Raw genomic sequence first — 23,672 nt, 5'->3', positions numbered from 1 at the left:
GGAGGTCAGTGTCACCACTGACAGTGCTCAGTGGTCACCAAGGCCTCAGGTGCTTCTCACCTCTCAGCTCTGCTTCTTCCATGCATCAGAAGATTTCCCCTCATGGTCCCCAGATGGCTGCAGCTGCTCCGAGCATCCCACCCTCGGAGGACAATTTCCAGAGTGTGAGGGAAGGGACATAGAGCAGGGGCTTTCTCCTTGGCATGTCTCTTTTATCAAAGAGAAAAACCTTTTTCAGGAATTCCTGAGCAGGCCTGTGCCCCTTAAACCAATCCACTGCCATGACATCCAGGGATCTCCACCCATCACCTGAGCAGTTGGGGCTCTGTTAGCAAGGAAGAAGGAAACATGGCTCTTGGGTAGACAGGCAACCCTGCCCTCTGCTGCCCTCCCCATCCCCCTGGCACCCTCTGTGCACTAGAGTATTCAGAGATATTTGTTGGCTGAACTACAAAGAGAAGAAGCAGGTAGCGGGGTTCTCTTCCCTGGCAGACTTGGGTTATGGCCCTGAAGTCACGGCCTCCAGGTGCCCACATTTCTGAGGATGAAAACCAGCAAAGAGGGCTGCAGTTCCTGGTGGAAAGCTAGACCCAGTGGTCCAGTGCAGAGACAGATAACCTGGAACAGACAGACAAGTTGATGGATTTTGCGGGTTAGATGTATGCAATCATTCATTCAACAAGCGTTTATTGTCCATCATCTCCTCTGACTCCTCCCTCTCCTCCACAAAGTCTTAACCAGCTGATACTGGTGGACAGGTTGCCTGGAGACTGCTGATGAGGACTCTGAGTCTGCACCTTGCTTCAGCAGAAAGGATGCCAGGAGGGATTCGTAATGTCTGTCATGGGCACAGAATGAGTGGCAAAGAGGCAGAGAGAAGGAGAGAGTCCAGGAAACAACAAATTATGGAAAGACTGTGACCCTAAAGAGGGGACTCCAGAGTGTTATGTTAAGCTGTGTCCTCCCCCAAATTCATATGTTGAAGGCCCAACCCCCAGTACTTCGGAATGCGACTTTATTTGGAGATAGGATCTTTACAGAGATGATCAAAGTGAGGTCAATAGGTGGGCCCTCGTCCAGTACGACTGGTGGCCTTATAACAATGGGAAATTTGGAACAGATAGCCATAAACGGGGAACAGCATGTGATCATGAGGACGGCCACTTACAAGCCAGGGAGAGAGGCCTGGGACAGCTCCTTCTCACACAGCACTCAGAAGGAACTAACCTTGCCAACACCTTGATTTTGGACTTCTGGCCTCCAGAACTGTGAGACAATAAACTTCGGTTGTTTAAGCCACCCAGCCGGGGGTGCCTTGTTACAGCAGCCCTGAAAAACTACTACATGGGGCAACAGCCTCTGGGCTCAGGGGTGTGTGTGTTCAGATTGGGCACGACTTACCTGGACCAAGACCTGAAGAGGCCGTGGGCCTCCAAGTCAGGACATCTCACCCCCTTCCCACCTTTGGGCCCCTCTCTGGCCTTGGCGTCCTTGGCTGTCAAGGAGGGATAGACTAGATGACTACCTGGCCTCCTAAGCAGCCCTGAGGCTGATGAGACCAGCTGTCACTGTTAAATCCAGCCACCAGTTGTTGCCTTCTGTTGACTTCTAATGCCAAGGGTGGGGCCTGTGGACCTTGAAGTTGAGAGTAACAAGTATGACGTTTAACTGCCTTGTATTAGTTATGCCAGAGTGGTGCTGTGTAACAAAGGACCCAAAGCTTCTGGGAGTCAGAATCTCAGGAATGACTTCACTGGGTGGTTGTGACTCAGGGTCTCCCGTGGGGTTGCTACCAAGATGTTGGCTGGGCTTCAGTCCTCTGAAGGTTTGACTAGTGTGGGACAATCATCTTCTAAGGTGGCTCACTCACTTGGCCAGCAAGTGGCATCTGGCTGTTGGTGAGAAGCCTCAGTTCCTCACCTCCATGGTGCTGCTTGTGCATCCTGACAGCACAGCGGCCAGCTTTCCCCAGAGGGAGCAATGCAAGAGACCAAGGCAGAAGCTTGGTCTTAAGTTTTGATAACCTGACCTTGGGAATCACACCCTGTCACTTCAGAAGTATTTTATTGTCACATACGTCAGCCGACTCATTGTTGGAGGGGACTATGTAAGGGCATGAATACCAGAAAGTCACTGGGGCCTTTTGGGTAGCTGGCTACAGCAGGCCGGATAAGAGATCTGGTACCAGAAGGGATTATGGGGGCAAAGGGTCATGAAGGAAGAGTCTTACGCATTGAACTTGGGAAAGATGGAACCTTGGGAGTGTATTAGTGTCCCAGGGCTGCCATAACAAATTTCCACAAACTGACTGGCTTAAAACAACAGCAATTAATTTTGGCCAAAATGTCCAAATCAAGGTATTGGCTCGGTTGGTTCCTTTTAGAGGCTCTGAGACAGCTTCCATTCCGTGCCTCTCTTCTAGCTTCTGATGACTCCCAGAAACCCTTGGCATTCCTTGGCTTGCAGCTCCTTCCCTCCAATCTGTGCTTCTGTCTTCATATGGCCATCTAGCCCCTGGATGTGTGTCTCAAATCTTCCTCTGTTTTCTGTTATAAGAACGCTGGTCCTTGGATTTAGAAGCCAACCCTGAATCCAGGATGATTTCATCCTGAGATCCTTAACTTAATTACATCTGAAAAGATCCTATTTCCAAATAAGGTCACATTCACAGGTACCAGGGGTTGGACTCGGGGACACTATTCAACCCGCTACAGGAGGCATCCCCATGGAGGGGCTGGTTGATGCCACGACCTAGTGTCTCCATCTGCTTTGGCTCAGGTGTCACCTCCTCTAGGTAGCCTGCTACCTCTCCTTTGTGCCCCACAGCACGGGTGCCTGGTACCACCACTGCACCGTTATTCCTTCAATGAACATTTCCTGACCACCTGCTCTATATCAGGCACTGAGCTGGGTCCCGGGAGTTCAGAAGTTCAGGTTGCCAGATTTAGCACACAAAAACACGAACACCCAGTGAAATCTGAATTTCAGATGCAGAGTGAGTTCCAGTTTGCCCCCCCCCCCGACCCCGTATTGTGTATTGTATCTAGCAACGCTAACAGCAGCGGGGGAGAGAAGCACAGCCTTCAGCTGAAGGAAGCCTACAGTTTTGTGGGGGAGATGGCAGGGTGCAACAGGGGGAGAACAAGGCATCAGGAGACCCAGGGAGTGCGCCCGGGCCAGCAGGAGTGAGGGGAGTGAGAGGAGGCTTCTTACATCTAAGCTGGGACCCCAGGGGTGAGGAGGAAAAAGAGTTTCCAAAGGTGGGGAGATGGGGCCCTTGCCAAGCAGGCAACACCAAACATGCAGTCCCTAACCCTGAACAGAGCCTGCAGCTTCCGAGGGCTTTAACTGGCCCACCAGATGTGCATTTTAGAAAAAGGGCAAAGTATGGGGTCACACATGCCAAAGAAAAAGAGTGTTTCAAGGAAGGGGGAGAGAACAGGCCAGGTGTGGCAGGGAGGCCCAGAAGGATCTGGACTGAGACGTGTCCCTTGCAGGTAGCAAGGCTGCTGGAGGCCTCGGGAGAGGCTTCCGTGGGGCGGTGGGAACAGAAGCGAGGCTGCAGCGGCTCGAGAGCAGGCAGCGTAAGAAGCGAGGAGGAGGTAGAGACAGGGAAGGCCGCTTTCTCCAAAGGTTTTTGGGTGGAGCGAGGTGGAGAGCAGGAGAGCAGGGTTGAGGAAGGCTGGGGGAGGGCGGGGTGACTGAAGGGAAGGACCCTGAGGGGAGGAGGCTCAGCAGCTCTGCAGGTGGCAGGGAGGGGAGGGTGGAGTGCATTCAGATTCTTTTCTGGTCTTTTTGTCTTTTCTTCGTTTTGGGAAATGGAAGGACTCTCCTTGGCCAGCTGATCACAGGGTGCAAAGTCTGCCCATCCGCCCCCCACTGTGCTGTGAGTGCCGTGACAGGCCCCCTGCGGGGCAGGGCTACCTCCCAAGGCTGTTCCCCTGCACGGAGGACTACAGTGTAAGGCAGCCCCCAGGCCTCCGCTGAGCATGTGAGTGAATAGATAGTCGGCAGCAGTTGAGAGCCGTGGAGTGAGGAAGGCAAAGCACGGTGTTTGGGGGAGCGGCCGACTTGGAAGGAAGGGGAGTCCAGGAAGGAGGTGGGAGGGGTGCAGGGCCTGGGAGAGAGGGGAGACAGTGTCCCCATCCTGAGAGGTCAGAGGAGGGTGGAGAAGGTCGCCTGGGTTCCCTGCATGCACAAGAGCTGGAGGGCGTGGCTAACGAGTCAGGCCTAGACAACAGCCTGGTCACTAGGGGCAGAGGCTTGGCAGAGAAGGGAGGGAGGGTGGTGAAGGGGGTGGGGTGGGGTGTGTGTAGGGGTGGGGAGATGTACTTTTGTCCCAGGGAGGGGGTTCCTTTCCTGCCCCAGGCCATGCCAGGTGCCTTACAACATAATCTCATTTATTTATTTATTTTTAAATATTTATTTATTTGGCTGTGCCGGGTCTTAGTTGCGGCACATGGGATCTTCGTTGCAGCATGCGGAATCTTTAGTTGCAGCATGCAGGCTCTTAGTTGCGGCATGCATGTGGGATCTAGTTTCCTGACCAGGGATCGAACCTGGGCTCCCTGCATTGCGAGCGTGGAGTCTTAACCACTGGACCACCGGGGAATTCCCTCATCTCATTTAATCTCATGAATTCTCACCACCTTGCCTGGAAGATGATGCCGATGATGAAGATGACTGCTATTGGTGGTCTCACTATAAATAAGGAAACTTGATGCACCTTGACTAAAGTCACAAAGGACGGAAGTAGCACAAAGGACGTTTAAACCCAGGCCGGTCCGACTCCGAAGCAGGCTCTGTCCTCCACCCCATGAGACCAAGGAAGCCCTGAGCAGGAGAGAGCCCAGAATTGGGGGCAGCCCCCAGGGAGAAGGACACTGCTGTGGGGCAGGAATAGGGCATTGGGCCTTCTCAGGCCTCTCGGGGGCCTAGGTGATGTCACCTCCCCAAGGGACTACTGGGCTCACCTCCCGGGCCTTGTCTGGTGTCCAGCAAATTCCTGCAGCCTGGGGAGGATGGACCCAAGAGTGAGGAGTGGCAGAAGAGACAGGGCACAGGGCATCACAGTGGCGGGCATCTGTTCCCTGAAACAGCTGACCGTGAAGTTCAATGTGGGTGAGGAGACAAGAGAAGCCAAAATAGGGTGGGGAATTGCACTTTGCCCCTCCTCCCTCTGTGAATCCCCTTGCCCCACCCCTTCATGCTTCCTTGGCTGGCAAATACCATTTCCTCCCCTGGGATCTCCTTGCCTCCTCCTCCTCCTCCTCCTCCTCCTCCTCCTCCTCCTCCTCCTCCTTCAAGGGCAAGCTCAGAAGCCCCCTCTTTCTACCTTGGCCACGCTCCTCCCACCCTTAGCTCCCTCTTCTGGCCCCTGGCGTGCTAGCAACCAGATTTTCTGACCCAGGAATGGGATGTAGGCCAAAGAGTCATTCATTCTAGTCTACCTACATTCCCTCCACGGTCTCACCCAGTCTCATCCAGCTTTAAATACCATCCAGACCTGATTGCGCTGAAATTTGTAACTCCAGCCTGAACCTCTCCACTGAGTTCCAGACTCTGATTACTCCACATCTCCATGTGAATATCTAAAGAGACATCTCAAGGGACTTGCCTGGTGGTCCAGGGGTTAAGACTTTGCACTTCCACTGCAGGGGGCATGGGTTTGATCCCTGGTCAGGGAACTGAGATCCCTCATGCTGCGCGGTGTGGCCAAAAAAAAAAAAAAAAGTCTCATACCTGACGTGGCCAACACTGAAGTCCTGATCTTCCCCTCCTCCACCCACCTTGCTCCTTCCAAAGTTGTTCACATCTCAGTTGAAGTCACTCCATTTTTCCAGTAGCACAAGATACCTTGAAGTTATCTTGACTCTTCTCTTTCCCTCACACCCCACATCCAGTCCATAGGCACGTCCTGTTGGCTCTCCCTTCAACACGCATCCACATCCTGAACCTTTCTCCCACCTCCGCTGCCATCCAGCTGGTGCAAGCACCATCACTCTCGCCTGGGTTATAGCAGTGGCCTCTGCACTGCCTCTCCTTTGACCTTGCCCCTACACTCTTTTCTCAACCCAGCAGCCAGGGAGTCCTATGAGCACATAAGCCAGTCCTAATACTCCTTCCAAACTCTCTAATGGCATCCCAGCTTGCTCTAGTCCTGGCCAAGGTCTTTATTTTTTTTAAATAAATTTATTTATTTATTTAGGCTGTGTTGGGTCTTCATTGCAGTGCGCAGGCTTCTCATTGTGGTGGCTTCTCTTGTTGCGGAGCACGGGCTCTAGGCGTGCGGGCTTCAGTAGTTGTGGCGTGTGGGCTTCAGTATTTGTGGCACGCGGGCTTAGTTGCTCTGCGGCATGTGGGATCTTCCCCGACCAGGGCTTGAACCCGTGTCCCCTGCATTGGCAGGCGGATTCTTAACCACTGCGTCACCAGGGAAGTGCCCTGGCCAAAGTCTTTTAAAACATACAAGCCCTAAATGATTCTCTCCTTACCTGTCTGATTTCACCACCCACTCTTCTCCCACCGGCCCACTCTGCTCCAGCCACATTTGTGCTACGTGTAGTTCTTCAAACATTCCAATCATGCACCTGCTGGGGAGTATTGCACTAGCTGTACCCCCAGCCTGCAATGCCCTTCCCCCAGATAGCCTCACCTCCTTCAGATCTTGACTCAAATGTCACCTTTTGTTTGCCTTCCCTGAACATCTTAGTTTAAAACTATAAACCTGACTTTCCCCATCTGTCTCCCCTGCTTTATTTTCTCCATAGAACCTATATCATCTAACGTGTTACGTATTTTACCGGTTCATTCATTTAGTTTATTATCTGCCTCTTCCTTCTAGAATACAAGTTCTACGACGGCGGTGCCTTTTCTGTTTGGTATTTTCTTTGCTGCCTGCAACAGCGCCTAGCATATGGTTAGTGCCAGTGTTGCTTGAGTGGCTGTTTGGGGGCCGCCCCTGTGCTGAGCACTGATGATGGGATAATGAGTAAAACCTGACAAAGCCTGTGAAGTTTGTCTTGGGCAGCGTTTTTCTGAGTTTCATGAGTACGACCCTATCTGGGAAGTCCTAGAAGAGAAGACTCTGGCTCCACCCCTGGAGATTCTAGGGTAGGTCCCGGTGTGCGCAGTGCACAGGCTCCCCAGGTGATTCTGATGCGGGTCAAGTGGAGGTCACACTGGTCTGCTGGGATAGACTGAAGTTAATATTGTTCAGGACGCCTAATGTCTCATTTTCACAGCACCTTCCACTCTCCAGTATACAGTTGTTACATGCCTGTCTCACCTCTAAACAGTAAGTTTTGGACTGGGATGGCATGTTGCTCCTTTCTGTGCCCCCTGGGCTCTGCACAGCGTAGGTGTAAGTGCTAGTCAGTGTTTGAGAGAGCGAATGAATGGAGGGTGAATGAATGGTTAGAAGAAGGATGAATGACTCTGGTTAGAAAAGGAATTTCAAGAGTTCATGATCTAGAAGGTGGGAATTTTCCAAAGACTTCCCCTGTGCCAGAGGGTTGTAGGAGGGACTGGTATTTCAGAGGTCGTGACGCGTTTGGTTGTCTGGGAAGCTGGCTGCTGCGCAGGCTGACCCCGGCGGGCGGGGGAGAAGCGGAACAGAGCGCAGAGGCGGCGCTGCCACCCACCCAGCTGCCCAACGGCGCGCTTCTCTCGGGGCGGCGCGGCCGTTGCCATAGCTACAGACACAGCCAACCGCGGAGGGGGCGGGCCCGGGCTACGTCATTCCCAGAGCGACGCTGCTCCTCGCCTCCCGCCTCTTTCGGGTGCGAGACCCTCCGCCCGCCTCCCCAGCTCTCCACCTGCGCGCCTTCCCTCCCCGCCCCGTCCCCTCCACGGGCTCTGCGCCGGCGCGGTGCCCGCCGGGGCTCGAGGGGGAGCCCGCGAGGCGCATGCGCCGTGCGGGGACCGCCGCCGCTCTGGTGTCGCTGCCGCCGCCGTTGCAGCCGTTACCGCCTCCCTGCTGGCAAGTGTGGGAAGGAGGAGCTGAGGGCCACCGCCGCCGTTGCCGCCATGGGGGTGAGTGAGGGAGGGAGAGGAGACGCGAGGGCCGGGAGGGCTCCCCGCTTACCCCGTCCCCTGCGCCCCCATTGTTCCTTGAACCCCCTCTCACGTGACCCCGAACCCCTCCGGCCTCACGTGACCCCCAGCCCCCACATGACTCGACTCCCCCGGTCTAAGTGTCCCGATGCCCGGCCCAGCCCGGGAATCTCCTGGAGAGCCCCGTCTCCGGGCCCCACCCCCTCCGGTGCCCCCCGCCTCTCGCGTCGTGCTCGCCCTTGCCTTCCTCTAGGACGTGTTATCTTCTTGGCCTCCCCTCTACCCCCGCGCGGTCCCTGGGTATCCCCCCTGCCCCCAGGGGTCACCCATCACCCCGCTGTCACCGGCTTCGCGGCTTCCCATATCCTAGGCCTACATTGGGTTGGAGGGAACCGAGGCCCAGAGAAAAGAAGGCACCCAGCCAAGGTCACACGGACAGCGACTGGGCGCCAAACCCTGATTCAGGGCTCTCGAGACCCCGGCCGCCCGCCTCCCGCTAGTCGGCTTCTCAGCGAAGCTGGTTTCCCCAGTCTCTTTCGAAATCTTTCCACCAGGTTCCTCCTGCTCCAAAAACATTCTGTTCCTTTTCGACAGAGGCCTGCCTTCAAGGCCTCCCAGATGCGCCGAAGTGGGTCTTATTACTTGGGTTGTTAGTAGTCTTCCTACTTGAGGTGGCTTGGGGTGGGGAAGCTGTGCAGAAGGTGAGCAGGGGGACGATGGAGGAGTACTGGTGATGGCCCCAGCCGGGGATGGATAGTGACCACCTGTTTTGCACAAGGCAGCCTGGAGGTGCATTTTATGCCCTTCCTGGCATGTGCTGTTAGAGGGTTGAGCAGAAGTTATTCGCATGTTTCTGTGAGATCACCTTCCTAAGTCCCAATTAGAGTAGCACCAGTCACTCTCCTAAAAATGTAATTGGCCCTCCCTGGTACCATGTATCTTAGTTTTTACATGAAATTTCCACCACCTTTAGGGAGTCCTGACTTTGGAGCCAGAGAGACCTCAGTTCCAGCCCCACCTTCCCTGGCTAGCGGCATGATATTGTGCCAGTGACCTGGCCTTTGTGGATTTGAATTTCCTCATCGATGTAATGAGAATGATGATACCTCCCCTTTAGGACAGATGTGAGGATAAAATCAGAGAGTGGCTGTAAATAGCTACATAGGTGCCTCTTAAATAGTGGCTGTTATTTTTGCCTGTATTCTCAGCCTTTAGTCATCTAAAATAGATTTGTGCTATTTTTAACTCATTGGGTTTGTCCCTACTATTATTAATCTAGATTTTTTTCCTCTCCACTCAAATAGTTATTGACTGAATAAATCAACTTGTTAGACAAAAATAGTTGTCTTATCCATGTCAAAGCACTTTATGTAATCCATGTCAAAACACATTCATCATGTTTCAACAAGGACTTTTGGACTGTGTACTTCATGTATAGAAAATCAAGTCTGGAAACCTTAGGCATATTTAACCTAGATTTTAGTGAAAGGTCCCAGACCCCAGGTCTTGTTGAAACTAAATAAAATATTGAGTCCCTGGTATTACTTGGTAAACGTCTACCCAGCATCAGCCACTCCAGACTGAGCAGAAAACAAGAAGCATAACATGCCATTCTCGTTCAACACTTCCTCATTGGTTGAGTTGAAATAGCAGGCCTCAGAGATCCTGCGATCCTTGCTGCTTCCTTAAGGGCCCTGATTGATCTTATTACTCATACTTCACAGATGTGTTTCTCAGAACAGCCCCTACTTAGTCTCTGCAAAAGAGAAATTGAATTTTCCTCCCTGAAGCAGAGCTGGAACCCCCTCATCATACTCATTCCTTATGGGTGGGGGCTGTGGACTCCCCACCTCAGTGTCAGGAGCGTCATGGTTCCTAATGGTCACCCTCCAGAAGAGGGCCCTGCTCCATTTGACAGCCTGACCACAGGCTGAGAGAGTGCATCAGATGGAGCACTGTTCAGAGTTCTTGCACCCTTGCTGCCGCACGTGTTTTAGGAATTAGAATTTAGAGCTCTGTCTCCCTTTGCCAAAAACTGAGGGTTTTTTCCCCTGGATTCTGGATTCTTTGTGGGATGGAGGCATTGATACTGAAAAGCTAAGGGTTGCCAAATCCTTTTTCTGAAAGGTGCCTCCTGCCCCCATCTGGGCGTTTTTTGTTTTTTAATTTCTGTGTGTGACCCCTAGCAGTCATGGAACTACTGTTATGACTAGCAGTCAAAGAGATACTCCTTTGAGGGAATTCCCTGGTGGTCCAGTGGTTAGGACTCCACGCTCTCACTGCCGATGGTGCGGGTTCAATCCCTGGTCGGGGAACTAAGATTCCACAAGCCATGAGGTGCGGCCAAAAAAAAAAAAAAAAGAGAGATACTACCTTGATAGGAAAAGCAAGGGGAGGAGTTTGACAGCTGCATGTGAAAACAACATTTATATCACACTTGGTAACAAGTGTCATACACATTTAACTGATGTAGTGGAAGGAGCATGGACTTTGGGGTTCAGACCTGGATTTGAATCTTGGAGAATTCATTCAACAGGTATGAACTGAACACCTGCTGTTTGCTGAGCACTGGGTATACATCGGCAAATAAAGCAGATGTGACCTCTCCTCTACCTCATGGAGTGTACAGTCTGGTGGGAGTGGAGGGAGAGGGTGGCCAGAAGACCTCTTTGAGAATCCTGTTCACGGGCTCTGTGACCCTGAAAGTTATCTAATCTCTCTGGGCCTGTTTCCTCATCAAAGAAGTAGGCAGGCATTCCTTGCTGAGTTATTGCAAAGATTAAAATAAATCATCTTTATTAAAGCACTAGCAGAGTGTTTATCGTTAGTAGGTCCTTGTAAACAGAAGTCCTTACAGTAAGGAATTTTTATATCTAGTACATTGTATCATTTTGTCCTTACAACAGTCCTGTGAGGTGTAGGCATTGTTAGCCCCATTTTATGGATGTGGAAATTGAGATTCAGAGAAACTGAGTAACTTGTTGGAGAGAGAGTAAATAACTTGCTCAAAGTCACACAGCTATTAAGTGGAAGAGCTGAGAATCAAATGTGGGTCTCTTGACTCAAAATCCCACACTCTTTATTATATAAAGCTCCCTTGGGAAAGACACTTAACCACAATGAGCTTTACTGTTCACTGTGCTTATTTCCCATTTTAATTAGGAGAATTTTCCTGTGTCCCTGCAGGATAGTCTTACCTCCGCAAGGCAGGACAAAGCTAATTGGAACAGTAGGAGACTACTTTTCCTAGCGTGTGCTGGGTTTGAGGGAGGGCCCCTGCCTGTCTGGCCCCGCCTGCCGCAGCCTGCCTCGTACCCCGCGTGCAGGCAGCCAAGCGCTTCAGGGGCTCTTTCATTATCCGCAGTCTCTGGCCATGGCGGCCCCAAGCGTCACTGAGAGTTGCCTGGCTCACCTGTTCCCCTGCATGAATGAGCCCATAAATCTCCTGGAGGCCCGGGCTTGGCCCTCCTGCTGCTTGTGCTGAGGAACTACTTACTTCTGGTGCTTAGAAATGAGATGCTGCGGAGGGAACCTACACTTCAGTGCTTTCTGGGTCCTGGGAGTCGCGCTTTCCTCCCAGCACCTCTGATCCCTCAGCTCTGTGCCGTAGAGCTAACGTGCAGGGTGGGGGCAGGCAGCTGGCACCGACTGGGATGGTGTGCTGGCTTCTGACTGTCCTTGGCTGTTCTGTGAGGCCAGCAGTTGTGTTCCCATTTTCCTGGAGGTGGAGTTCCTTTCGCACACGGCGGGTGGCGGGAGGAACAGTGGCCTGGCCTGTTTGATGCCAGAGCTCATATTCTTTCTGCCCCATTGCACAGCCCTGGCGACCTTCCGTCTCAAGTTTCCCTGTCCCTTACCCCTACCTCAGTGTGGACGTAGGGTCTGGGGTGGCGCTGTGCGGGCATGTCACGCCAGCTGTTACCAAGCCAGAAGGGTAATGAGAAGTGAATCACCAAGTGGCTGCCTTGAGGCTCCTGAGGTCTTGTCTTGACCTTACCTTGGCGGAGCTGAGAAGGCCTTGGACGCTGGTGTAGGCTCTCCCGGAGGGAGGCAGGTTGCCTGGTGGGACAGACACTGAATCTGCGGCCCAGCCCTGGGGATGAGTCTCCCCTCTGCCGCTTACTCTCTGGGGAACTTCGAACAAGTCGCTCCAGCCCTTTGAGCCTCAGTTTCTTGTGTAAAGGGAGGTGATGGTTTCTGCCCTGAGAATTGAACCAGATAATGTTGGTGAAAGTGTTTTGCAAGATGAGTGTATCTCTCAGTGTTGTCTTGAAACCCAGATTCCCAGAGGAAAAAAGGTGGATGATCTAAAACCTCTTTGTGGTAGAGAGGGGCTAGTTCTGCCCCGAGATCCCAGTGTTATGAAGACAGGCTATTCTCTTCTGTTTGCTCCTCTAGGGAGGTAAGAAATGGGCGCTAGCTCTCGGCTTTCTGCACGGTGCTCAGCCTGCAGATAGTAAACAGCTGGTGCTGGGCGAGTCTATGCCTAGAAGGGCCATCCCTGTGAGTCCCTAGTATCTGAGCTCTTGCCTTCTGGTTGCTTGAAATAGGAGTTAAGCAGTGTCATGCCTTGAGGAACCGAGGGTAGAATTTATCCAGCAACTGGGTATTCAGCGCACCGTTTCCTGGGCCAGTCAGTGTCAGGGCTACTGTGGGATCGGAGGAGGCAAAACCTCTCTCCGGTGAGGTCAGGGAAGGGAGGGGTGGGGGCAGAAGAGGCAGTGCGGTTGGTAAAAAGCAGAGCCATCTTCCCAGTGCCTTTGGGGTACCTTCAGGTCTCGGGCTGGGTGGGCAGGCACCTCCGGATGCCTGTGCTGCTCTGCTCCTCCTTGGGAGTGAGGAGGAAAAGTGTCATTTATTGAGCACAGGCCATAGTAACCCTCATGGGCTTAATACTTCAAAGGAGGTATCAAGATGAGGGAAGGGGGCTCAAAGAATGGTTGTGTCTTGTCCTAAGACCCGAAGGGAATGAAGGGCAGAAGGAGGCTTTGGACAAGGTCTGTTGGACCCCAGAGCTTGGGCTCTTTTCCCTGTGCTACCAGTTTTTACAAGAGGGTAAGAGGGTCCATTTAGATTTGAGAAAACCTCACGTGAGCCTCCAAACAGGATCTGCTCCATTTGGAGTTACGGGCGGTTTGCAGTTTGCTTCTCTGTGTAAGGACAGCCTCCCTTTGCTCCTCCTCTGTTGCCTATGTGCCCTGCAACTTGGCTTTGCTGACCACGTGTCAGTATGGCCTCTGTCCCCAGATGAACCCCTTGGGGCCCTTCACTCTGCCCTGTCGCTACTAGGTGCTCGGTGTGTCTGCCACTCACTGGCCTTGGCTGAGCAGCCGTTTCTGGGAACAGCTCCGCCGCCTTAAGCCGGAGTGCCCAGCCCTAGCTTAGAAAGGAGACTCAGCTCCCAAAGAGGCTGCCCCCAGACCAGATCTTTGTTTTCTGAAGCCAGAATACACTGAAAAGGCTTACTGAATGAATTTATACTTAGAAACAGCTGTCAGCCGCTACCTCAGATGCCATCACTTCCCTGAAACCTGCCCTGAATGTGTCTAAAATTACTTGTTCCTACCTTAGGAGGGAATGAATGAGTGAATATTTATTAGGCAGCTGCTGGGGGGCCAGGCTCTGCTTCAGGTGTTGTCACGTGCTCTCACTGGGTCCTCACAGTGACCCGGTGGTCCCAAGGGTCAGTACTCTTCCTGATAGGGAAGCTGAGAAGTCTAGTGACGCTCCCAAGGTCTCACGACTGGGACGCGCTTGGGTCTTTCCTACCCTGCCAAGCAGGACCCGGCAGCCAGGATCCGGAGTTTCTGCTGTGGATTGGGGACTGACCCTTAGGGTCTCCAAAGGGAAAGTCAAAGTCAAGTCTTTGATTGGTCACAACCTTCCAGCCAACTTTGCTTTTCCCTGTTGCAGAGGAAGTCCAGCAAAGCAAAGGAGAAGAAACAGAAGCGGTTGGAGGAGCGAGCAGCCATGGATGCTGTCTGTGCCAAAGTGGATGCCGCCAACAGGGTGACTCTCCCCTCCTTCCTAGTCCCTTCGTCCTGGAACTGCAACTTGGTTTTTAATTTGATTTCTTTTGGCGCCACCCTGTGGCAGAATTGTGTTACTACGCATCCATACCTCTGCTGCCTCCTTGCTGCCGGGGAAAACTAGCCTGGCTGGCAGAGAGCTGCGAGGAGGGCCAGCGGATTGGCCCAGGCGTGCAGGGAAGTGTGGATTGAAGTGGAAGTGGCGTCTTCTCTCTGTGGGTCTCCTTCCTTAACACTAGAAGAGGGTCTGCAGAAATGTTTCATAGGGTTTTGCATTTTGGGGAGGAAACCTCCCTGGTAAAATGTGGTATAGTTTTCTCATTCTTTCCTTCAAACATTTATTGCCTGCCCATGAGGTACCACAGGTTGTGCCAGGGATGCAGCAGCCTGGTTTCGAGGGGCCACAGTCGGGGTAGGAGTAGCTGAGATTCTGAGCACCCGGTGGGCTTGACTGGGAGTGGCTCAGCTTTCCAGTGGAACCAGAGAGATTCTGGTCACCCTTCCTGCCCTGGTTCATGTCCCAGTTTTTGTTATTCTTTTAGTCCACTCAGTAAACATTCACACTTACAAGGATGTGGTGCAGGGACATGATTTTTCATTTTGGGTTTTGACCAGGGGAGGTTAGTTGGGGGCCTCTCAAAAGTATGTGAGTGGTGTTTCCCTAGTGGCACAGTGGTTAAGAATCTGTCTGCCAGTGCAGGGGGCACAGGTTCGAGCCCTGGTCCGGGAAGATCCCACATGCCGCGGAGTAACTAAGCCCGTGTGCCACAACTACTGAGCCTGCGCTCTAGAGCCCGCGAGCTGCAACTACTGAAGCCCGCGCACCCTAGAGCCTGTGCTCCACAACAAGAGAAGCCACCACAATGAGAAGCCCGCACACCGCATCGAAGAGTGACCCCGGCTCGCCACAGCTAGAGAAAGCCTGCGTGCAGCAACAAAGACCCAATGCAGCCAAAAATAAATAAATTAATTAAAAAAAAAAAAAAAGCTTATAGCATGTAGCCAAAACTAAAATCAGAAGAAAATATATCATTAAAAAAAAAAAATTATGTGAGTGGAGCAAGGGACCTGTCTTCTCTCTTGGGTCAGGTGGGTGCTGAGTAGGTTTTATGCCCAGAGGCCAGTCTTAGAATTAGGCAGTAAAGTCTCTTCTTACCCCGTCAAATGAAGCTAAAACCCTGTTGGGCTTTCTTCCCAGAGTCTCCCTCCTACGTGTGATTTCAGAGCTAAGGCAGGTGGAGGGTCCGTATATAAGGGCGGCTCCTGGCCCTGGGAGCTGAGCCTCCACTTGGGTCCGCACAGCGTGGTACTTCAGGGTGGAGCCTGTGACTCTGCTAGGCGAGTGTTTGTGCTACTCCTCTTTTCTTTCCCTCCACAGCTTGGAGACCCATTAGAGGCTTTCCCAGTGTTCAAGAAATATGATCGGAATGGGTGAGTGTTCAGCATTCCTAACTTGTCTCCTTGAGTCTCTTCAGGAATTCACCTTGATATAAAATCCCCCAGTTAAGGAGACAAAGGAATCTGCAAATGAGCAAAGATTGCCTAATCTCAGACTGATGTCTCTGTGGGACTTGTTATTCTCTCCGACGAAGAACCATAGAGCTGAAACAAACTTGAAAAATCATCTAGGCCGACTCCCTCATTTTATGCAGAGGGAAACCGAAGCTCCGAGAAGCTGAATGAGATGTCTGAGCTTATGGAGTTTCTCCCTGACCACGGCGGGGAGCTTTTAATTCCCAGTCCAGCGTTCTTTCCCTGGGTCTGTAGTATAATTGTTAAAAGCCACTTACTGGCTTTGTGACCCTGGACAAATTACTTAACTTCTCTGTGCCTCAGTTTTCGAATCAGAAATGGGTACCTTCCTCATGGAGTTGTCAGAAGGATTAGATGTAAAGTGTTAGTGCCTGGAACATATGAAAGGCTAGGTCAGTGTTAGTTGTTATTACTACTGTTCTTTTTACTAATCCAGTTCACTGCAGAATCTAGACTAAAGCCCCCTTCCACTTTCTGTTCCTTTGGTTTGTAAAATAGGTAGCATTATCTGTCACCCGAGATGCTGTTGGCTGAGGGAAAAACAGGGGCTATGATTTTACAGAGTCATTGCTATGGGTCTGAATCATAACAGTGCCTCTTATTAACTGTATTTGGTTAAGTCAACATATTCTTGAAGCCTCGTTTTTTATCTGTTAAATGGAATGATGATGCCAAACTTGGAAGGTTGTTTTAAGGAGGAAAGAAACTCTATCCAGCTCTGTAAGTTGCAACTGGTGTGAGTATTTTAATGAGCAAGATAAGACAAATGTAAATGCATGAATTATGAAGGAAGGACTATAGTAGGTAATACTACATTTGCCTTTCATAGCTGTGTCTGAATTTCATAGTATCATATTAATTAATTCTTTCTGTCTGTGATCAGATGCATTATGGTTCCTCTAGAAGCTTTGTCATCATTCAGCCTCTGGGAAGTCCTCTGACATAGTTCAGAGATTCCTCACTGTGATCTCTCTCAGTGTTCCCTATCCCACATTCCCACTGACTTCCAGAAATATGGACCAGCTCTGAAGCAGGCATTGTCAGCTGACTCTGGGCTCATTTGGTGCCTGGAATTGTGTGTGATTTGTGTGGCTGTGATCCTACTTTCATGTACTTAAGGAACTCAGATTAGTGGAGAATTTATACTTGCAAACCAGCCTTGAGAAAATTTATAGCTAAGACAGTTGCAGTGCTGTGTGTGGGCATTTCTGACCACTACATGGTCAGTACTTGGAAAGAAAGGAAGGCTGTTCAGAGCCAGGAAGTTCTGAATTCACAAGGCCACACACATGTGCAGCTCATATGACATACCAGACAGCAGAGGTGACCGTGGATTCCAGTGATGTCTTCTGAGGAGTCGAGTCAGTCCTTTCAGAATGTGGCACTACCTGGAGAATATGATTCCACAGTTTGGCCAAGGAGTTTAACTGTAATTTATTTAATTCATTTAGACCTAAATAGCAGATTGAGGGAGCTCCCTGGCGGTCCAGTGGTTGAGACTTGGCACTTTCACTGCCACGGCCCAGGTTCGGTCCCTGGTCGGGGAGCTAGGATCCCGCAAGCCACGCGGTGTGGCCAAAAAAAAAAAAAAAATAGGTCGATACCTGAACACCTACATCATTCATTAGTTTAGGAAAACAGAGCATGGGGTGAATCCCGATCTACCCTGTTTGATCAGCTGAGAGCACCCACTGTATCCTCAGAGGAAGCAGTGGGCAGGACTCCTCAGGGGGATGTGGTCCATAGTCTTCTTGAAGGGCCTGAGGTCATCCAGCTGCTTTTGCTGGCAAGATTGGTAGATAAGAAGGAAGAGGTCCCCTGGGAGCCCAGTGAAGACTTGATTCCAAATGAAAGCAACAGGAAAAATCCCTAAGGGCAGGAATTGAGGGAACAGAGAGGACTCCGGTGTTTATAACAAACTACAGAAGAGAGGGTGGAGAGAGCAAAGAGCTGGCAGAGAGGGACCGAAGTTTACAAAGTGCTGAGTCTGATAAGGGCTGTGCAGGGAAGGCAGGAAATGGGGCTTGTGGTCAGGGTGGTGGGCTGGTGATGACAGTTGTTAATCTCGGCTTGAACGGCCTAGTTCCTTCACAGGCACCTTCTGTAGTCACATCCGGGCTCGGCTTTTCTCTGTAGATTAACTGAGACCAGGCGGGCTTCGTTGTCAGGCTGTCAGGGCAGCGGGTGGTGCCGGGCCTGTAGCCGCCTCCAGACGCCTCCTTTTCCTCTTCTCAGGTTAAATGTCTCCATTGAATGTAAGCGAGTGTCTGGCCTGGAGCCGGCCACCGTGGATTGGGCCTTCGACCTGACCAAGACCAATATGCAGACCATGTAAGCATGCCCTCTCAGGCAGGGAGCATGGCCCTCCTCTCCAGAGTCCCTGTCCTGACTGCCCCCCACCCCCCACCCCTGTCTCCCAGGTATGAGCAGAGCGAGTGGGGCTGGAAGGACAGAGAGAAACGCGAGGAGATGACGGATGACCGAGCCTGGTACCTCATCGCTTGGGAAAACAGTTCGGTTCCCGTAGCCTTTTCTCACTTCCGGTTTGACGTGGAGTGCGGGGATGAAGTCCTGTACTGGTAGGGGCCCTGGCCTGGGGGTGGGCGCGGGCGGAGGAGGCACCCCAGCCGGTGGCAAAATGCAGCACGCCCATCTGGGTCTGTGGCAGGCCTCGCAGCCGCTCCACGCTCACTCTGCTTTCCTCCCCCAGCTACGAAGTGCAGCTGGAGAGCAAGGTGCGGCGGAAAGGCCTGGGGAAGTTCCTCATACAGATCCTGCAGCTCATGGCCAACAGGTGAGGGCCGTCCGTGCACCGCTCAGTTGGGAGGAGCTGCCTCTGAGGCATCCCCCGCGGGGGACAGGGCTCACGGGACTGTTCTGGAAGAAAGGTGTCTAGAACCCTCTCAGTAAGCTTCTCTCTGCCCTGCCATGACTCCAGATTTTGTACACTGGGCTCAAGGAGGCAAGCACCTCTGAGTGCCTGTTCCGCGCCTGAGTAATGGGGTGCAGAGAGGACCTGGAGGGGAAGCCAGTCAGGTGGGGGCCTGATCAGCCCTGTCACAGAGGGCGGCACCCAGTGCTGTGGGTGCCCAAGACAGGCTAGAGTCGGGCCTCAGGAATACTTCTTAGGAGCAAACGGGAGACAGCAGGCAGAGACACGAGAGAGCAAGCGGGATTTAGCACCTGTTTCTCTTTCTGGAAGGTTCTTTCTCTTTCTGGAAGGTTCTCTCTGCTTCCTTCTCAGCACACAGATGAAGAAAGTTATGTTAACAGTATTTAAGCACAATCATGGTGCCTACCAGTTCTTCAGAGAAGCGCTGCAGTAAGGAGCTGGGCCGCGGTGTGGGACCCTCTGGGTGGTAGCAGCTGCCTGCCCCAGTGTCCTTTCCCCCATCCTGGCCCCATTCGTCCTGACATTGAGCTCTCGGTTCTGAGGTCCTTGGGGTTGGCAACTGGGGAGATGGTGTGGGAGTGCCTGTGGCTTGGTCCCCTGCCCTGCTCCTGAACCCTGGCTCCTGGGGAGGAAGGCAGTCAGCTGCCCATAGCCAACCCTTTCCTCCTGCCTGCCTGCAGATTTGAAATCGACGACTCTTCCCCAAGCATGTCCGGTTGCTGTGGGGAGGACTGCTCCTATGAGATCCTGAGCCGGAGGACCAAGTTTGGGGACAGCCAGCACTCCCATTCGGGCGGGCACTGTGGTGGCTGCTGCCACTGAGCTCCCAAGCTCTCTCCAAGGCCTGTTCTCTCCCCGGTTTCAAGCCGCTTGCCAGGTGCCCTCAGAGCTGTGGCCTCCTCTGCCCCAGCCCTGGGGAGGAGTGGTCCGCGCCGCCCCTCCTGCTCTCTCCTAGAAGAGCGGGGTGCCGGAGGGAGCAGAGAGGAGAGGATGCTGCCGGAAGAGCCGGCGGAGGCCGGGGCACGAGGCGCATGCTCTCACGGTGGCTGCCTTCTCACTCAGCTCTCGGCCCTGAGCGTGGGTTCTCCGACTTCCCTACAGCTGGATTCCTGACAAGCCCCCCTCCCCGCCACACACACTGCCGGCCAAATGGAGTGTTTATTCCCACCTTCATGGAAGTCCTGGAGCCCTGGGTCAGGGTCTGGCTGGTTCCCAAAGAGGAATGGGCTCGGTGTAAGATGTGGGCATAGAGAGAGTCTTCAGAGAGACTCCTGTTTCATGGATGGGACGCTCCAGTGGAGACCTCAGGAAGGTCTTTTATGCCACGACACAGGGAGTCGAGGGAGCTCTTTCTGGCTGTGCCTTCGTGGATCCATTTAGAGTGGAGTCATCCCAGGGGACCAGCCGACTCTGGGAGAAAGGCTGCCCCCCTCTCCCCATTGCTGTCAGTCAGGGGCCGAGAGGACGAGGAACAGGTGTGAATGGGGTCTGCTATGGGGACTGTGGCTTCTCCGGGCTTTGGGACCTGGCTGCACCCTGAGCTTAACCTCTTGATCTCATGGCAGTGACTCAAGATTTTTATTCACAGAAAAGAGCTGAAGCCCTGCCTGCTCTTCTCCGTCACCTCTCACCACTGTTTCTTCCCCTGCCTCTCACCCCACTCGATACCCCTGTTCTTACTCTCAAGGGGGAATAACATCAGGGAGCCCCTTGTCTTCCCCCAGAAGGCCCCTTGCTCCTGCCGTATTTAGTGCCGTTTCCTCTCATATCTTGGTGCTGTTAGCTCTCTGAAGGTGGGTACCCCCCACCGCCACTCCCCCCTTTGGAGAGCCCCCAGCCAGCAGCAGCCCCTTCCTGCACTCCCCAGCCTGGCCGGACGCTGCTCTTCTCTCTGGTGTCACCTGCGGCGGGCGGGGGGCGGGTGGGGGCGGGAGAAGCTTCCTCTCCCCTCCTGGGATAGAGAGGGCGCAGGGTCAGAGCTTAGACTTGCCCTCATCCCCAGACCGTATACCCTTCCAGGGAAGAAAATGACCAAATCCTTATCCAGGAAGAAGCACCTACCGCCTCCCCTTGGTCAACCTTGAGCTCTGCCTTAGGGAGCGTCTCAAAGGCTCTGCCTTTGCGAGGTTGTTCCGGAGGAGGTCTGTCAGTCCTTCCGACCTCGTTCTGCTCACTCCCCACCCTCTGCCCTGACTCAGGCTGCCTGTGCCGGCCATCTCCCCGATCTCTCCCTGGAGCTGTTCTCGCCTCTCCCCCAGGGTCCTGCCTGTGCCGGGCCTGTGTGCACAGCCTCTCCGCTGAGTGCTCCGTGTTGCTCTTGACCTGCCAGCAGTGGACGTGGCACTCCCTCGGAGAGGGCCTTGCAGCTTTACACTGGAATAAGCCCACCTTTGCCCCTACCCTGCTGACTCCCAGGAGATTTTACCCAAGGGGGAGAGTTTTCATTGCTGGAAGGGCATTGGAGGGCTCCTTCCAAGAATCATGGAATGACGGAATCATATTTAGGAAGAGCTTTTCCTCTGATCCCTGCTGTCTGTCAAAGGACAGAGAATGATAAATATTTATTGTCTTAGATCATGGATTTCTGATACCTCCCACCCAAGGGGACCAAAAGGGACCCCAGCGTAAATCCCACATAAAGGGAGTTAAGTGTGCGTGTCTCCCCTCATTGGACACCTGGCACCGAGCCCCATTGGTAGATGGGCACTTGGTGTTGGGCCCTGCTTGTCCAGCCGCCTGTGCCACTTCCCAAGGGCTGCTGGGGGCTCTGGCTGGGTGGGGAGGCGCTGCCTGAGACCCGCAGGTCACCCTGTTGTTGGTGTTGAGCCCATTCAGTTCTCAACCATCAGTCTCTCCATTTCCCCAAGGTCTTGGTTTTAAGAAACATAGCAGGCCTTTTGTACCAGGCTTTTTGGTTTGTTTGGGGCATGTTAAAATATTAATTTTGAGATTTGTTTTTTAGTTGTATCCACCCTATTTCAGGTTATTTTCATTGATGTCAGATGTGTATATGACACGTGTATGGTTCTTTTTAACCCTTCCTGGTGTGTGTTTTTTTTTTTTTTTTTTTTTTTTTAGAGGAAACTGAAGATAAACTTCTTGATATATATATATATATTTTTTTTTTTTTTTTTTCCTTTAGAAACTTGTTATCACTGGAATCAAAGGGAAAAAGTGATCTCTTTTTGCATTGGTTGTATTTGTATGTCACAAATAAAAGACACTTTGTTCAGCTGCTGGGACGGCTTCCTGCTGCTGGGGTGCCATTGGCAGCGTGGGCTCAGACCATCCCAGCGTTGGGCCTAAACCCTGGGGGGCACATAGCTGTGACGCCCCACACCTCTTCCTGTGAAGGAAGCTTTGGGCTGAGAAAACCTCAGGGTGTCTGGGGCGAGGAGCCAGAGATGGGAACTGAGACCGAATGCATGTGTTTGTGCCACTTCCCAAAAGCCCTGGGTAGAGGTCACAAGTCTTCTCCTGAGGGGCACCTGCTCCGCTGCTGGAGAGAGTCCCAGGCCAGGTGTTGTGACATTGGACATATGTGGGTAAAGGTAAATTCCAGAACACTTGTGTGGGAGTTGAATAGACGAGAGTAGAGTGTTGGTGTCTCTTTCCTCCCTTTTACTTTATTGGCTTCCTCAGAATATTCTGTGTCTCTTAAAAAGACTCCAGCCCCCTCTTCCCTCCACTCACAAAAGACGAAGGCTCAAAGGAAGGGTAACTCACATCAGGCCTGACAGGGCAGGAAAGTTATGAGCTGGGGGAGGCTCTGGCCCCTCGAGTGTGACAGATGGAGCTGTGCACTTCTCTCCCAGGCCCGTGCCTGGCCCGGGGGAGCCGGGAGCAGAGGCAGGAAGTGGGCCGGGAGCCAGGGCTCAGAGCGCTTCCTGTGGACACCGGAGGGGCCAGCCTCCTTGTGCTGCTGCTTGGTGGTCACATCTGCCGGAAGGTGGAGAGGGCGGCCAGGACGGAGCCCCAAGCCCTACTGAGCCTTCGAGCTCTGGTGGGGCAGTGATCTGGGGAAAGAGGAGCAGGGTTAACAGCTGTCTTGTGGGTGCCAGCATGTTGTGGCCTCAGCCCCGTGGGTGGGGACACAGCCAGGGCACGGTTTGTGCAGCTGCCTTACCTTGGAGGCGGGAAGAAAGGCCTCCCAGTCCTTGGGAAAGGAGAGAGCATTTCAAATGCTGGCAAATCAGAATCATTCAACAGACGTCTCCTGTGAGGGAATTCTGCCCCCTCCCCACCCCGGAGCTCTTTGTTCCTTGAAGGCTGTCTTAATCCCAGGCAGGAATTCCTTGGAATGACCATCCCCTTGCCGCAGGGTGAACGGCCAGAGCCGGAAGGACTGGGGGCCCTGCCTTCCCCGCTGCTGGCCCCATCTGCGCCCTCCACGCCACCTTCCTACGTGGCGGGCTCCCTCTTGGGTCCTCCGAGGTGGCTGCCCCCACCCCTCCCTCCACCCGCAGCTCAGACTTTGTCACTCAAGCGGCACCGGCTGGAGTGCCACCCCGTCAGTGGCGGATGGCACAAGAGGCACAGTGGCTGGACGAGAGGGCCTCGGTTTCGGTCAGAGCCTGAGATGGTCTGAAAGGGACTGCGTTTCCCCAGTGTGAGAAACCTGGTCACCAGACGTTTCTACTGGCAGGCCTTGAAAGTGGTCAGTTCAAACAAACAGGTGTATTCTAGTTTTTTCTGCTTTTCCCTCTCCAAGTGCAACAGGTCGTTTCTCTACCGCCTGAGGTCAAGGGTCTGGGACGGTAGGGGAGGTGCTGCAGAGGCGGCTCGGAGACTGGACAGCCCCATGCAGGCGCGTTGTTACTTGGCTGCGGCGAGGAAGGAAACTGGCGTTTGGTGATTCCCTACTCCGCCAGCAACCACTCACACTTGGTCTTCATGGTGCTGGGTGCCAGGGCAGGATCTGCATCCGCCTGCGGTGCCCTGGCACGTGGTCATGCCCCCGGACAGGATGTTGTTGACATCCAGGTCCTTGTGGATGTCGATGTCACCCTTCATGATGCAGTCGTGGGTTGTCTTGTTGGTCCTGGTGGGCTCCATGCCTGGTCTTGAGGTCCTGTCTTCCCTCTCAGGGCCTGGCCAGTAGGGGCGCTTTCTCCTGAGAGAGGCCTGCCTTCTCTCCCATGCAGGGGGCTGCCCAGAAAGAC

General features: G+C 53.1%; 1 protein-coding gene across 1 annotated transcript; it reads left to right on the top strand.

Moving 5' to 3' along the window:
• The first annotated feature begins 7,761 nt into the window (after positions 1-7,761).
• On the top strand, positions 7,762-21,742 carry NAA40 (N-alpha-acetyltransferase 40, NatD catalytic subunit). Its single transcript, XM_082344195.1, has 8 exons — positions 7,762-8,034; positions 13,969-14,064; positions 15,463-15,515; positions 17,853-17,948; positions 18,038-18,196; positions 18,328-18,411; positions 18,862-18,939; positions 19,191-21,742. The coding sequence occupies exons 1-8, from the start codon at positions 8,029-8,031 to the stop codon at positions 19,330-19,332; spliced, it is 714 nt and encodes a 237-aa protein (XP_082200321.1). The 5' UTR covers positions 7,762-8,028; the 3' UTR covers positions 19,333-21,742.
• The last annotated feature ends 1,930 nt before the right edge of the window (positions 21,743-23,672 follow it).

This window comes from Balaenoptera borealis (genome assembly GCF_965194805.1).
Source record: "Balaenoptera borealis genome assembly, chromosome: 11".
NCBI classification, from domain to species: domain Eukaryota; kingdom Metazoa; phylum Chordata; class Mammalia; order Artiodactyla; family Balaenopteridae; genus Balaenoptera; species Balaenoptera borealis.
The sequence above is the reverse complement of the archived record's forward strand: the minus strand, read 5'-3'. Positions and strand labels throughout refer to the sequence as shown.